At 50.8% G+C, this 16,238-nt stretch overlaps 1 protein-coding gene across 1 annotated transcript in view; it reads left to right on the top strand.

Moving 5' to 3' along the window:
* Positions 1 to 16,238, top strand: part of DAAM1 (dishevelled associated activator of morphogenesis 1) — a 72,927-nt gene that overhangs the window by 35,405 nt on the left and 21,284 nt on the right. Inside the window, exons 4-15 of the mRNA XM_010002332.1 lie at positions 8,309 to 8,380; positions 8,971 to 9,065; positions 10,967 to 11,300; positions 11,742 to 11,852; positions 11,971 to 12,074; positions 12,496 to 12,562; positions 12,899 to 13,016; positions 13,118 to 13,256; positions 13,909 to 13,967; positions 14,238 to 14,425; positions 14,757 to 15,065; positions 15,169 to 15,276. Coding sequence (XP_010000634.1) covers positions 8,309 to 8,380; positions 8,971 to 9,065; positions 10,967 to 11,300; positions 11,742 to 11,852; positions 11,971 to 12,074; positions 12,496 to 12,562; positions 12,899 to 13,016; positions 13,118 to 13,256; positions 13,909 to 13,967; positions 14,238 to 14,425; positions 14,757 to 15,065; positions 15,169 to 15,276 — 1,704 coding nt within the window. The remainder of the gene's footprint in view (positions 1 to 8,308; positions 8,381 to 8,970; positions 9,066 to 10,966; positions 11,301 to 11,741; positions 11,853 to 11,970; positions 12,075 to 12,495; positions 12,563 to 12,898; positions 13,017 to 13,117; positions 13,257 to 13,908; positions 13,968 to 14,237; positions 14,426 to 14,756; positions 15,066 to 15,168; positions 15,277 to 16,238) is intronic.

The raw sequence follows: 16,238 nt of genomic DNA on the forward strand, positions 1-16,238 counted from the left end.
TCCCCCCATATCCCTGCTGTTGCCGGTGTGCCCTGCCACTATCACAGAGACTACCTGCAGTGAGCTCCACCTCAAAAGAACACCATGAGACAGGACAGAAAAGCTCCTGAGCCTTCTCCTGGGGGTTTTCCTTGAAAATCAGCTTTACTGAGCTCCAGAATATGGGGTGCTCTGGATGTAGCCCACACAGCCAGGACTCTCCCCTGCCTCTGTTGATGGCAAAGGTGTGTGCAGCACAGGAGGCATCTGAATATCCTTTTAGCACATTCCCTGATTCCTTGGGCCATGGCTTCCAGCTTGCCATTGGTGCCACCCACCATACTTGGCTGTCCAGAGGGTGTCCCAGTTGTTGCATGTTTTATGTATTACTGTAATGGCAGATTTGGTAAAAAGTGTCTGAAATGAGTCACTTTGTTGTGCTGGGTTGTCCTGGAAAGGGACCTGGCAGCACCTGGCCTCTCACTGAGAGGAAATAAGGGACAACCAGCTATTCCACAGGCATATTTCCTTCCCTGGAACATTTCCTCCTGGCCTGCAGCCCTTTATCCTGGTTTCTCTGCCCTGCAGGCAGCTGTTTTTATCCCAACCCACAAGTACTGCCTTAGCAGGGCGGAGTTTTTGCCCTCCCTGATTGTCCATCCATGGAGAGATGCTGGGTCTGATCCCAGCCCTGCCCCTGCTCAGAGCAGGGGGGGGTTGCAGTAGATGAACTCCTCATGGTCCCATCCCACCTGCATCACCCTGTGATGCTGGAGGCAGGGGGGAGGGCAGAGATATAAAAAGCATCTCGTGACGGGGGCTGGTGAGTCTGGGGAGACTGAAAGTCTGAATTAGACCCCGCAGCATTCGGGTCAGGAGAGAAATTGAAAGATGATTGCAAAGACCTTCTTTGAAGTTGTCAGCCCCCTCTATGGCTGTAATAAAGCAGGCAAAGGTGGAGATTCATTAACAGCGGGGTGAAAGCTGCTTTTAGAAGTGGTATTTCTGGAGGATGACTCGTTTCATACCTCATCCCAAAATATTTCACTCCCTGCTGGCCCCTCTCTCCGGGAGAGGATATTGCTCGGAAGTGCAGGGAGGAAGCAGGAGGGTTTCCAGCTTTACTGTTCCTTTGGCTGTGGGGTTGCTTCCATGGAAGAGGGTGACTCAGGATGGCCTTTCTCAGGAGGCCACGCTCCAAAGGGAATTAATAATTAACACTGTTGTGCTTAGTCTGCAGCACCTCTTAATTGCAGGAGGTTTGGCTCCTGCCAGCCATGTCAAGCAATTAAAGCAGCTCACCAGGTCATTTTTGTGAGCCTTGAAACAAGGGTGGTTACAGGCAGAAGCTCAGTATAAATAACCAGCTGGAGGGGATTGGTAGTGCAAACCAGCTCAGGTGAATGCAGGCTCTGGCTTTGCCCCCTTTCCATTTGGCTGAGCTCTCTGAGCATCTGAAAAGCCACAGGGAGAGGGAACAAGGACCTGCAGGGATGCCAAGCAGTGCTGCACTCTTGAAGTTGTGTTGAAAAGCTGTGAGCATTGCCAGCACTGGGTATGTAGCTCTCAGCAGTGTTAAGCTGTCCTCTGCAAGCAAAGCTTACATCTCAGATTTCCTCAGACATCGGATATAGAGCCAGGATTGCTTTTTGTTAGGAGAAGGCAGTTGTGGTGTTTTGGCAAGGGAGAATGGGGGAAAATGTGATAAGTAGGGAAATGAGTGATGGCTCTCCAGTTCTGCTGTTTTTCCCAGCCAGACAGCCTCTTTCCCCTCTAACTGTGCCTTCCACCCACTCCCTCCAGAGAGCTTCCCTTTTCAGTTCACTCTTCCACTTGTCCTGCTCAGTCCTGTGGCTCATTCACAGGGCTCCTGTTGCTGCTTTTTCTTCATTTAAAAAACATCTATTTTATTTCTTTTTGCTGAACTAAGAGCAAAAACTGACCAAGATGGTATGCAAGGGAAGGAGGAAAAAATAGCTCAGCTTTTTGCTGTGCTCCTGGGTCACCTGGGATGGATGAGAAGCATCCTGTGACCCCTCAGCATCCAGATATACCTGTGGTTATTGCAGAAGCAGGTTGAAATATCACCTCGGGTGTCATTTTCTCAGACTGGCTGAGAGAAACAGGCTGTTTGCATGGCTGGGGGTAGTTTTCAATGGGAAACATTTATGGTTTTTATCTTTAAAGGTAATTCCCTTTTTAGTTCCAATCACAACACACTTTTGTTTAAGCAAGGTTTTTCTCCCTCTCTGGCCAAAAAATGCATCTGTTAGCAATCTTTTTGGATTTTAAAGCAAAGCTTTTCAAACAATGACCAGCTGACTAGGAAAGGCATCTGGTCATTCTATATTTGCTTATGGGGAGCATAACTTTTAAGCCCTGGGAAAAGCACACGAGGGCACGTGTGTATTTGCAGAGGAGAGGGTATAGGAAGTGTTATGATGTGGAAAACTGGAGTTGTCTGGGATGGGACAGTTTGGACCCTGTGAGATCCCAGCCTGGGGAGAACCTGATGAAATTACAGCCCTTCACAGCATCACTCATGGAGAAATGGCCTTAGTTGCCTCATTTAGGATTTGTTGGGGGATACCTGGGGGAGCCAAGTGGCTGGAAGGATGAGGAAGACCTAGAGACTATGATAGGCCAAAACTTTTGCCAGCAAAGGCTCAGCCATGTTGGCAGAGCTGACCTGGATTTAAACCTCCTGTGCAGGCTGCAGACCTGTCTGCTTTAAAACCCACCTGCACCACTGTCTGCTTCGTTTTTGACCTTGCGAAGAAGCATCCAGGTGGATCATCCATGGCAGAAAGAGAGGGGGGTGTCCAGGACGTGGTGGGCTGCCAGCTGCCACCAGTTTTCCCTTGCTCTGCTGCTAAGGAGCAGCAAGGAGGGGTGGGGAACACTGTGCAAAAGAAAATGCAATCAGAAAGATGCATACAAATGAAGGGGGTGGCTTCTGTTTTTGCAGCAAGTGCCAACTGAATAGGGATTATTTTTAATCCCTGGCTGTGTCTCTCCTGGTGTGAAGTTCTCCTAGGGCAGACCAGCCTTGCAGGTGGTGCCAAGAGGGAAGTGAACCATCAAAGTCACAAGAGTGGTCACTGAAGGGCTCTCCAGGGTTTACTCTTTCCTTCTGACTTGGTTTCACCTTGAAAGAAACCTGGTGTGTGGGACATCAGGTGGATGGAGAACAGCCAGATGCCTTCCAGGGCTCAGTTATCCCAGAGCAACTTCTGATCCACCACCATGGGTTGTGGGTGCAAGGAGGAGGCTGCTGGATCAGATGGAGATGTTGCCTGCAGGCTGGGCATCTAAAAAGTGTCACCAGAATCTTGGTTTGAAAGCAAAGCAGCCGTAAGGAAGCACTGAGGAGCTTCACAGGTGTCTTTCCACCACCATGGGGACACCACTGGCTCAGCCACCCCCTCCTCTGTGCTGCTGCCCAGTGTCCCAAGGATGGAGCGAGGGCAGCTTGGCTGTGGGAGCTGCAGACACTCCCGGGGCAGGCAGGCAGACTGTGGAAATGTTAGGCTTGTCACCAAGATGTGGCAGGGCTGGGGAGTGTGAAATCTCCCCAGGAAGAGCAGAGGGCTGGCTGGAGCTGGCAGATCCATGACCTTGGCCTGGGAGAGCTCCCACTGATGAGGCGTCTTGCCCGGGTGCTGCTTTCCCTGGGGCTCTTGGTGCTGATGGGGGGGATGGAGCTGGTTCACAGGGTTCACACTGTGACACCTCCCCGACCACTGGAGTGGCAGCATCTGAGCAGCAGGATCCAACAGCCCCGTGCGTGGAGCCCAGGGGAAAAGAGGCAGTGGGGCAAGGCGAGGGCACAGCAGTGCTGGGGCTGCAGCTGCTGGGGTTGGTGTGTCTGCCAGGTCCCTGGAAGGAAGAGGTGGGTGTTAGGGGGGAAAAGCAGGTGGGGAATGAAGCAAGGGACAGAGCAAATATTGCCCCTCATGGCTTTGGCATTTCCTGATCTTTGCAGCTGAGCACGTGTGTCCATTGGGGCCGTTTTCCAGAGCACGGTGAGGGATGTTGCTGCAGATGTTAGAGAGGAGAAGGGACACCAGGTACCCATCCCTGCACTGTGCAGCTCCAGCCATCAGCTGCCTCTGAACGAGCAGCTCATAATGAGCCACAGCACAGCACGAGGCTGTCAGCAGGGTTCAGATCAGCCCTCGCTTCTCTGCTGCTTGAGAAGAGAGCAAACATAGCAAAGACCTAAGCACAGCCTGGAGAAGTCGGAATTGGGTGATGTTTGTGCCCCTGGTGCCAGTCGGGCGGGATGTGATGGAGCATCCTGAAGGGCTCACGTTGGTGGTGCTCAGCTCCACGTCTGGGCGTCCCTCCTCGAAGGCAGGCTGCAAGATGCACAGCCCCAAAATCCACCCTGGCTGCTGGGAAACCATTTTACAAACTCACCCTTTCAACCTGTGTTACCCGGGGAGGTTCCTGCCTCCTCCTCTGCCTCTGAGCAAAGCCTTGTGAGTCACTTCCCTCCGGGATTGTCGCTTTGTCGGGAGACTTCTTTACCACCACCGAATGCACTAAAGGACCCTTACCAGTGTGCTGTAGACCATTAGCTGCAGTAATTACCCACTGAGCAATGTCCTGCTGCGAGCAGGGAAGCCCCTGCCCTGATCTTTGCCTGCTTTATTGTGCAGTCCCACTTTGCCCGGGAAGCGGCTTTTCCGACCCGCCTGCCCGGCTGCTCATCTGAATTAATGAGGTTCTGCTGCACTTAATTGAGAGCACTCTCTAAATTGGGGGTTTCAGGGAGGAAATGCAAGAGCCCGAGGGAGCCGAGCAAAGGGAAATATTTATCATGCCGCATGTTAATTATAAATGAGCAGTTTAGCCAATTTGGTTGTTCAGCCTCCCCTCTGCTGCCCCGGAGACCTGGGTGTTTTTGCTTCACCGCTTCCTTTCAGCCCTAGAGCAGCAGCAGGGCCGGATCCCTGCCCGCCTCGCAGGTGTTTGGGGGTGTGGGATGAGCTGACCTTGCTGCCTTCCCACCTCTTCCCCTGGCATGGGTCTCGTTCCCTGCCCAAATCTCCCAGCTGGGCGCATCTGGACACCTCTTGGTGGGGTGCAGTGGTGGGAACCTCACCACCCTTCCCAGCTGGTGTCACTGCTGGGAGGGGGATGATACTTGTAGGAGGTGCTGATGGTACCCTGTGGTGTTGAGGAGGACCTCCAGTGATGTCTCCAGGAGATGAATGACAGGAGCAGGTCCCTTTCTGGGCCATGTTCAAGGCACACATGGTTGCCCAGGTTCCACTGTTCCCCGAGGTGCCATTTGTGTCCCAGGACATGGGCTGGGGTGCCATCACGCATGGGAGCAGATGGGAGTGTCCTTTAGGAAGGCATGCAGTGTGAGCTGAGAAACCAGAAAGACCTGGCTGCCTGTGTCAGACAGGATTGTCACCAAGCGAGAAGGTGGCCTGAGCCTCACCCTGGCTACTTGGCAGCATGGAGAAGCCATGGGGTGGTTGCCCATGGGCATTTCCCCCATATCCTGCTCCCACCTCGTTCCTATGGGCTGGTGCTCCCACCTGGGTTAAACTGACAGCTCTACCTACTGGTTGCAGAAATAATGTGCGTTTCCCTGAAGTGACAAATACTTGGCAGATCATGAGCATTTACTTTTCCCACCCTGCTCAGGAGAAGCAGGAGACCTTCCTTCAGCTCTGCAAGAGGTGGTGGTATAATTTGTGCCTTTCCATTTGACTCAGATATAAATTACATCCCAGTTTCTCAAGCCCCCTGACACTTCTTCTGTGCTCCTGAGCATCTTTCTGAAGCCCTGGATGTCTGCAGGCTGGCTGTGTGTGAGTGGACATGCCAGCTGCCAGGATTCCTTAGGCATGGCAGGTGTTTCTCTGCACAGTCCAGTGGTGGGAAGCTCTGACTGACCAGACAGCTGCAAACGGGTGTCCTCTTCCCAGCCCTTTGGGAAGGCATTGGGTTTCTTCCATCATGGCAGAAACCTCCCTGCATCCCGTTTTTCCTGGCTGCAGGAAGACCAAAATGCATCCCTGTCTTTCCTCATCAGGCTGGGTGTTGCATGGTCAGCCAGCAGATCAGCATTTCTCTTTTTTTAAGCACTGTTAGGACAGTTTCACTTATTGCTGACAAAAACTTAATTGACTATGAATGGTCCTCCATCCATGCAGAGGCAGGTGCCACAACCTCCTTCAGATTGATTAGGTTGGGCACTAGCATGAGTAGGGCAGATTTTTTTGTTGTTTTCTGACATCTCAGAAAAATTCTTGCTCCCTGCTGATTCCTGCTTAGGTGAAAAACAAAATGAAAACCAAAATGAAATGTGGAGGGTGGGTGAATCAAGTGTTTCATTCAAAACCTTGGTTCTTGGCAGGAGAAGGAAGGGAAAACAACCTAAAGTATTAAAGCAGAATGCAGGGAGGGCTGAATGCTCTCTTGTCTTCTTCCTCAGGAAAGTTATTTTCTTTGCTTTAAACTTGACCAGATCTATAGAGATAAAAAAAGGTGAGGCTTGTGGATCTGCATCTGTCAGCAGGCAGCCTGCCCAGGGGCATGGGCAGCTGGCACTGAGAGCTGCTCGTGGCTTGGAGAGGGCTGAAAGTGGCCAGAAGGGTGGATGTGCAGGTTCTCTTGGTCCTCAGCATGTCACAGGAGGTGTCTGAGGGTTTACCAGGTCCCTTGTTGCTTCCAAAATTTTTGTCCCCAGGAAGCCCAGGCACAACAAAGCATCAGGTCTGCTGGGATGGGCTGTGCTGCCCGTGGGGGAACTGGGTCCCATCCAGATCACCTATCGCTGACTCCTTGTGTCCTCATCTTGGCAAGCTGCAGCTTGGGAAGTCTGGATGCATGAATATTTCCCACATATGCCTCTTGAACCACAGTAAATATTTGGGACTCTGCTCCTTGGGCTTGCTGAAATCAGCCAGGGGATCTGTAGCTGTCTGCGTGCACAGACGTGGGGGCAGGAGAGTGGCTTGTCCAACTCCCACCGTCACAGGCGACTGTGGTTTAGGGTGACCTTTGCAAACATCTCTTGAAGTTAGGGAGGGGGCAGAGCTGTGCAGCAAGTTGTGCTGTGAAGACTCTCACTGAGATAGGGAGACCTTAGAGCACCTTCCAGTACCTGAAGGGGCTACAGAAAAGCTGGGGAGGGGGTTTTTACAAGGGCAGAGAGTGAGAGGATGAGGGGGAACATTTTCAAACTGGAAGAGGGGAGATTTACATCAGATATTAGAAAGGAATTCTGTAGTGTGAGGGTGGTGAGACACTGGCCCAGGCTGGCCAGAGAAGCCATAGGTGCCTCATCCCTGGAAGTGTTCTAGGCCAAGTTGATGAGGCTTGGAGCAAGCTGATCAAGTGGGATGTGTCCCTGCCCAAGAAGTGGGGCTGGAACTAGAAGATCTTTAAGGTCACTTCCAACCCAAACCATTCTGTGATTCCAAAATGTCTGGGATTTGTGTAGCATAACTTGACTCTCCGGCATACACCTGTGTGGCATTTCTTCTGTGAATCCTTTTTCTTCTTTTTGGTACAAGCTTTTATGAGAATATACTGGGGGAAATGGTCTTGAAGTATTCCTTCAAAATCTGCCTGCTTGCTCCAAGCAGTCCCTGGGGACATGCAGCATAATTTATCTGAGCTGGGCTCTGAAGTCCTTTGGTCATGTCTTACAAGGACATGGTAGAACCTCAAAACCCCTTGTACAACACCAGACACAGGGCTTTGTAGACCAGGATGACCAAGTGAGGCTGTGTCATAGATCAAGGGCCAAGAGATGACATCCTTTAATGGGGGGATGTTGCCAGGTGCGTGTTCTCTCCTAACAGCTAATGAAATCCCAGAGAAGTCGTCTGTTGTACCTGGAGTCATGACTCCAAAAATGTGTCATGTCACATTTATTCACTCTTCATTACCAGTAAGACACATTTTTTTCCCCCAAAGTACATTAATCAAGGCTGTGCAACCAAAACTTGAAGGGCACTAGAGTCGGTATAAGAGAAATCTGGATGTAAAATTCCAGGGTGGTTTCTCCGACCCTGATAACCACCAGATTGATGCAGGATCATTGGAGCAGTTTGGTTACAGGCAGGGGGTAGGACGTGGTTTGTAGATAAAAATGTGCTAGTTCAATAAATCAGGTAATGTTCCCATAGCTGGAGCACTCGGTGCTGAGCTCAGAATGTGGCAAGTCAGGCTTATATTGATAGAAAGTACTGCAAGAGCTCAAGGGCACTTCAGAGTTGGTTGGTCATGAAGGGCAAGGGATATTAAAGCTGTTTGTACTCATCTGCTGCCTTTGTTTCACCTTTTTCTCCTTCTCCAGGACCAGGAAGAAAATAAAGGAGCCACCAGCTGGCCGGAGTTTTACATCGATCAGCTGAATTCAATGGCTGCTGTGAGTGTTTCCTAAGGCTTTGGTGCTTGTGAACCCTGTGTGGGGCAGCTGGGCCGTGGGGACAGTCTGTCACCTGGCCACCCTTGTGCCCAAGATGGTGACAAGTGTTGTATCCACAAAGGGGTGACCTGGCTGTTACCAGCCCTTTTGGTCTGGGGACCTTTCAACAAGTTGGAGTTGGCAGTGGCTTGTGATTTGAGGGATTGGAGCATCTCTCTTATGGGGAAAGGCTGAGAGAGCTGAGGCTCTTTAGCCTGGAGAAGAGAAGGCTGAGGGGACACCTTATTAATGCCTGTAAGTATCTAAAGGGGGAGGAGTGTCTTGCCAGGGCTTGCTGGGGGGTGAGGACTGGTTTGAAGAAGAAGGCACTGGGTTCCTCAGTCCACGCCATCTCCTTGCAGACTGTGGAGGGTTTTTCCTCACTGACCCTATTCCCTAGTCCTTTGATTGTCATAAGGATCTGGACTTTCAGTTTAGGGTCCCAGCTCTGTCCCCATGGCTTGGCACAGCAGGCAGGGAGCACTCCCACTGCTCAGACACGTGTTTCCCAGGGAAACCTCCTGTCTCACATCTGCCTTTCTCCCTCGCAGAGGAAATCACTGATCGCCTTGGAGAAAGAAGACGAGGAGGAGAGAAATAAAACTATTGAAAGTTTGAAGACTGCACTGAGGACAAAACCCATGAGGCAATTCCCTCTGTTTCCTGGCTTTATCACTGTGGTCATGGCTTTGGATTTGAGTTCTCTGGTGGAGCAGGGGGTTAAATAGAAATACAAATGGGGGCTGCACAGGGCAAGGGAAGCAAAGACCCTGAAATGCAATGCTTTTATTTTTTTTTCAACTCACCTCTTGGCATTTTGTTCCTTTTCCTTGGAGCCCCCAGGACCTTCACATCTGTTCAGACAAATCAGGCAATTCCTTTTGTTTTTTTTTCTTTTCCCCCCCTCAAATTTGCTTTTGTTCTCATTGGAATAGAATGTAACAATTCCTTCCAGATTGACATTTTTTTTAAAGACCCAATTTTTGTTGATCAACCAGGCCTTTTGTTTCAACTTCTCTTTCTCTTTTTAAAGGCATGAAATCACATGAATCTTCAGGCTTTTATGAAATTTAAAAAAAAATAATTAAAACATGTTGCTAGGAGGTTTTGATGGGGAGGATAAAGAAAGAAAGGATAAAGACTTTTTCTGAATATCTGTAGTTTTTCCTAACTTCAGTTTCTCTGGAATCTGCATGCACACATCTGCAAGACCTTTAGGATGCCTCAGATCAACGTTTTCTGATGGGAAAATGTTTCATTAAGAAATGCATGACCTGTTCTGGCTATGGAAGAACATATTTCTCTTGCTTGCAAATACATTCCCCTCATCCATTTCTCTTTTGCTAATGGTTTTGGTGATGGTAGTTGGTAAGAAATTCCCCAGGTTGAGGGTGTGCACCCAATTTTTGTCAAACCTGGGCCTCTTGGGTGCTGGTTCCCCACAGTGCACTGGGAGCAGGGCTGGTATCTAGCCATGAAACTGTGCAAAGTCCTTAAAATTGTTGTGTGAGCCTGTCTCACTGGAACTCAGAAGGATGCAGCAGAGTCTATAGACAATTTTACCTGTTGGACCTGCTTTTGCTCCCAGGGAAGGGAACATCAAATTTCCTATTGACTTTGGCTGGAAGAAGAACAGGCTTTGAAGCAGAGAAATCAGTTTTCCCCAAGCCTGCAATTACCCCTTTTGTTTGCAGGGCTTGTTTCAAATTAAAGTCATCCCAATGCTGGGATGTTCTTGGCTTGATTCCTTTCCAAGCCTGTGCCTTTTGCCAAACCAGAATAAGCCCAGCCTGGATGGCAAAGGGCAGGGAGCTCCTAAAATGCCTGAGCAGAGTGCAGTGTTGTGTCTGCCTGCTCTAGTGAACCTGCCTGGGGCTCTGCCAGGCTTTTGCTGCCTGCTTTCTGTTTAGTGGTGGTGTAAGTCACCATGAAAATCAGAAATGCCTTAAAAGTTGGTGAGATGTGCCTAAGGGAGGAGAAGCATGTGGATGGTGGGGCAGGAGAGGGAGCAGGAGGCAGAAAGTCAGAGTTGTCTGAGGCTGGGGTGTAGGTGGCTAGTGAGGAGACATCTCCAGGGCTTGGGATCTTCTTCCAGTCCTGTGCAAAACTGGTCCCAGAGGAGTGGGGTTTAAGACCCAGGTTGGGGACTGAGAAGGATTTTGTAGCAGCAAACTGCTAACCTCCACCCTGGGGCTTGTGCTCATGGCTGGGTTAGCTGGTCCTCTTCCAAATATCCTAGCTCTGGACAACTTTGTGCAGATGATGCCTGGTTACCTACACTACAGGGCACCAGTTAAATTGATTTTTGCAACCCCATCCCTGTCTCTGGGCTATAGGAGTCCTGCAGGCTTTGTGCTATCCCAAGTCCAGGAAAAAAGATACATAATAAGGTCATTAGTTTACAACAATGGACAGGTGAGCCCTGTCTGAGGGTAAAAGGGTCCTTAAGCATCTGGTTATAGGCTGGACTTGGTGATCTCAGAGGTCTTTTCTAGCCTCAAGGATTCTGTGATTCTGTTTTAAAGCTAAAAACCTTCTTTTTGACAGGTTTGTAACCCGGTTTATCGACCTGGATGGCTTGTCATGTATTCTGAACTTTCTCAAAAGCATGGACTATGAGACAGCAGAGTCTCGGATACATACCTCGCTCATCGGCTGCATCAAAGCGCTGATGAACAACTCCCTGGGCCGGGCTCACGTCCTGGCCCACTCAGAGAGTATCAACGTGATCGCTCAGAGTCTGAGCACGGAGAACATTAAGACAAAGGTGGCAGTGCTGGAAATCATGGGCGCTGTGTGCCTGGTTCCTGGTGGCCACAAAAAGGTACTGGAGGCCATGCTGCACTACCAGAAATACGCCAGCGAACGGACTCGGTTTCAGGTAGGTGGGTTCCCGACTTGCTGCTGGGCTCCCAAAATTCAGCCTTCTTGTTTCTTCCTTCTCCTTGAGAGCTAAATGCCATTTGCAAATGATTTCTCATGCCCGTTTGCAACTTAGATGCTCTGGGAATGGCCACAGAACCAAATCTGGTGAGATCTGCAGCTGAGCAAAGAGTGAAGAACCAGTTATTTAAGGCAGCCTCCCACCCCCAAATGAAAAAGCTTTCCTGTGCAGGGTCACTGGGGTCACAGCTCTGCGTGGCTGTAGCACATCTGGGTGGGCTGATGTTAGCCCAAACGGGTGCAGGGCTGGGCTGTGCTACAGCAGGCAGCAGCTGATCTTGCAGCAGGGGCTGTAGGAGCATCGTGTGTTGTTGCTGCCAATGTCCCCTGGCTGTTTGTGCAGCACTGAGGCACTGAAGGAACGTTCTGTGTTTGGCAGACGCTGATCAATGACTTGGACAAGAGCACGGGGAGGTACCGAGATGAAGTGAGCCTCAAGACAGCCATCATGTCCTTCATCAACGCAGTCCTGAGCCAGGGGGCTGGCGTGGTGAGCATGGGGGCTCCTGGAGAGGGAAGTGTTTTGGTGGGTTTGGGGTGGTTGGATTTCAATAAGCTCTCTGAGAACACGTCCCTTGCTGTGTTGACCCCACAACTGTCCCTTGCAGGAAAGCCTGGATTTCAGACTCCACCTAAGATATGAATTTCTCATGCTTGGGATCCAGCCAGTCATTGATAAACTAAGAGAGCATGAAAATTCAACCCTTGACCGGTGAGTAGTGACCCCCAGCCCACTGGTTATTTTTGCCTTTGCCTTCTGGCCTTGCTTTCTGATTTCTGGACGTGGCCTTTGGGGAAAGCATGTGGGTCTAGACTCACCCCTCTTGAGGAAATCCTTTGCTGTTGCCACAGAGGGAAAGGAGAACCCCAGTATGATTTACTGCTCTCTAACATAGGGTTGAGCCAGGAAGGATGTGCCACTGAGGGCCTGGAGGATGATGCCAGCCTTCCTCTTCCTCCTGTCATCCCAAAAGGCTCCTCGAACAGGCTGTAATAACTGGGAGCTCAAGACTGAAGATGTTTGAAGTCCCGCTTGTCTCTTGGCCACTGCTGGACTGGCTGTTTGCAATTTATGAATTGTCACATTAGTATCTGCCTTTAAGAGTCTCTTTTTTCCTCCTTTCCTTCCTCAGGCACTTAGATTTTTTCGAAATGCTTAGAAATGAAGATGAACTGGAATTTGCCAAAAGATTTGAGCTGGTGAGTATGAACATTGCTAATCCAGATGCTGGCACTTGATGTCACAATTCCTCTTTAAAGCTCCTACATGGCCTGGGATGCTGTCTTTTGGATAAAATGTGGAGGTTGGAAATCTGTCTCCTGTTGCCCTGCTCTGTTGCAACCTCCATCCTACAGCCTGATTGATCATCTTCTTTGGCTGCCCACAAGCACTGTTGGCCCCTTGCAGGGCAGTGGGGCCCATCTGCCCATCAGGCCTGGGGTGGGGCTGGTTTGTGGGTTTGGAGCCAGGACTGGGGAAGCAGACGGTTCCGTCGCCAGCCCCGTGGCCTGACCTCGCTTCCCACACGTCCACAGGTCCACATTGACACCAAAAGTGCAACTCAGATGTTTGAGCTGACGAGGAAGAGGCTGACACACACCGAGGCGTACCCGCACTTTATGTCCATCCTGCACCACTGTCTCCAAATGCCTTGTGAGTCCCAGGGGAGGAGAGGAACGAGGAAACCCTGCGGCTGGGCAGCCCACGTCTCCCCTCTGCCTCTCCCCTCACTCCCTCCCCTCCTTCCCCTGCAGATAAAAGAAGTGGCAACACTGTCCAGTACTGGCTGCTGCTCGACAGGATCGTGCAGCAGATTGTCATCCAGAGTGACAAAGGGCAGGACCCTGATGCCACTCCCCTGGAAAACTTCAATATTAAAAACGTCGTCCGAATGTAAGTGCTGAGTCCTCCATTCCCGGGGCTTTGTTGCCTCCCGCTCTGTTGGGCAGGAGGGCTGGGAATGGGGCTTATCCCTGCAAGGTTGGCATTGCTTGGAGCTCTTGAGCATGAGGTGTAGGTGAATTAAAGCTCAGCCTCTGTGTCCTCAGCTAGCAATTTCCCACGGCTGCTGCTGTCACGGTTCCTAATTAATCCCTTAATGTCACCCGGTGATACGGGTGGACAAATTAGGAAAAATGTCTTCACTGGAAGAGTGGTGAGACATTGGGACAGGCTGCCCAGGGGGTGGTGGAGTCACTGTCCCTGGAGGTGTTCAAAAAATGGGTAGACATGATGCTTCAGGAGATGATTTAGTGGTCACAGGGGAGTATAGCTGAGGGTTGGACTCGATGATCTTGAAGGCCTTTTTAGAAAAGACCTTAATGGTTTTATGATTCTATGACAAGCCAGCATCCCTGGAGCTGCTGAGGCAGAGCTGCATCCCTGACTGCACAAGCCAGCCGAGGGGAGGCAGAGCAGAGGTGTTAGCAATACCAGTCTGGGAGCCTTAAATCCCACTGCCCAGGCTTCCTCAATCATATTTGTTGCTGGTCACTTGTTCTCTGCGGTAGGGTTGTCTCACGTGCCACCTGCCTTTTCCATTTAGGTTGGTCAATGAAAATGAAGTGAAACAGTGGAAAGAGCAAGCAGAAAAAATGCGAAAAGGTGAGTGATGAGTATATAGTGTTGACTTTACCCCTCTCTGAGTGGCTAATGTCACCTTATGGGGCTCACAAGGGAAATGGGCAAAGTAGATGCTAATTGCTTCGTGTGGAGGCCCTTGCTGGGCACATTAAGGCACAGCACACGTTCCCTTTTATTGATGATCTGCACAGCTTCTCTGTAGGGCAGCGTGGGGCCTGGTCCCTCGCGTGCTGCCCTTTGCCAAAAGGGAGTGTTTGTCACCCAAAAGTGGTCTCACGGGGCTTGTTTCAGAGCACACTGAACTTCAGCAGAAGCTGGAGAAGAAGGAGCGGGAGTGCGACGCCAAGGCCCAGGAGAAGGAGGAAATGATGCAGACACTGAACAAGATGAAGGAGAAGCTGGAGAAGGAGTCCAGCGAGCACAAGCAGGTCAAGCAGCAGGTGGCAGATCTCACGGCGCAGCTCCACGAGATGAGCAGGGTGAGGCTCCAAATCTCCTCCCTCTTGTGGCCCAGTCCCAACCCCCCTGCAAACACCGCAAGAGGATTTCTGGAGGCTGAGCTGTGCAGGTGGGCTGAGAAAGGTGATTGTTGGGAGGGTCACCAAGATGTCTGTCCCTGATGGCCATCCCTGGTGACAGAGTGAGTTTCCCTTTCTGGCTGCACTGGACCTCAGACAGGAGTGCTGAAGCTTTTGAGAGCTTCCTATGGTTAAAATTTGGTAAAAAAAAAAAAAAAATCAGCATGGAGGCATTTCTTGTTTGATGTCCCCAGCTCCATATGACCAGTCTCTCTTTCTCTTTCTCTCCCAGAGGGCGATCTGTGCTGCTGGCCCTGGAGGACCTCCCTTGCCAGCAGGAGCTGCTGGTGGCCCTTTACCTTCTCCAGCTCCAGGATCCCTTCTTCCCCCTCCACCACCACCACCACCACCAGGGGGATGTCCCCCACCGCCTCCCCCACCACCACCCCCTCCGGGTGGTCCTCCACCTCCTCCTGGCCCTCCACCTCTGGATGGAGTGTTACCTCCCCCTGGAGCACCTCTGGGCTTGGCACTCAAGAAGAAGAGCATCCCACAACCAACAAATGCCCTCAAGTCCTTCAACTGGTCCAAGCTGCCAGAGGTAAGCTGGGCAATAATTTGGGTGGAGAAACCAGAGGTGCTGGAAAGTCTAGGGGCAGGTGGGCAGGGGGCCTCCAACCTGCAGTGCTCCCTCTGTCTTGCAGAACAAGCTGGCAGGCACCGTGTGGACCGAAATAGATGACTCAAGAGTGTTCAAAATCCTGGACCTTGAAGACCTGGAGAGGACGTTCTCCGCCTACCAAAGACAGCAGGTAACAGCTGGCCCGGGGGTCACTCGAGGATCTGGGCAAGGCGCCGCCGGGACAAGGTCGTGTGGTTTCACTCGTGGTCTCAAAACACGTCTCCATGATTTCACACCAACACCCATGTTTGCCAGATTGTCTCGATCTGCTTCATCCTCTCATCCGTGCGCCGGTGCCTTGGCGTTGGAGTGGCTGTTTACAGCTCAGTGTGCCTCATCTCACCCCAGTCTCACCCACGCACCTGACCACGCGTGTCGTGAAGATGGATCACCAAAAGAAACCCAAAAGAGAGAGACAGGGAATGTATGAAAATAGCCCCCAGATGTGGCCACGGTTGAGTAATATTTTTGGATGGCTCTTAACAGCAACTGCTTCGTGTCTGCGTGTTGGGTGGAAACTTTCTATGCCTCTCTGGCCAAGAAGGACTAAGTTTTGCCCACATCTACCATGGGTGGATCTCTTATTTTATTTTTGTAGTGAGCCCAGAGCAAAATGTGAGCTTTGAACAAAAAAGCAAATCCCAAACCAAAGTAATGACACTGCAGGCAAAAGTCCCTGCTTTTTCATCCCCTGCTGAAGCAATATGGCCCCATTTGGAAGGCATCAAAGCACACAAAGAAAATTAGACACTGTTTTACCCCAGGCAGGACCACGATGGGTAAAAGCAGTAAGTTTTTCAAGAAGGCAAGAGAAAAAGCAAGGAGAGAGGCTGAAAACTGTCATGTTCACCTGCTGAGCATCTGGTTACATTACTGGGAGGAGAGGACAGGTTGTGTCCCATTCTCACCAGGCTCAAGCAGAGGGAGGATGGCAGAAAGGAGTGAACACAGCACCTAAGCTCCTTAGGCAACATGAGAGTTTAATCTCTTCCAGAGGCTAATTGAGGGACAGATCAGAGTGAATTAGAGCAGGGCAAATATCAAGAGTAACCCACCAGACCTACATACTGCCCCAGTGTCTTTTGGGAAAGG

The sequence above is a fragment of the Chaetura pelagica genome, unplaced genomic scaffold (assembly GCF_000747805.2).
Source record: "Chaetura pelagica isolate M959 unplaced genomic scaffold, ChaPel_1.0 scaffold1007, whole genome shotgun sequence".
NCBI classification, from domain to species: Eukaryota; Metazoa; Chordata; class Aves; order Apodiformes; family Apodidae; genus Chaetura; species Chaetura pelagica.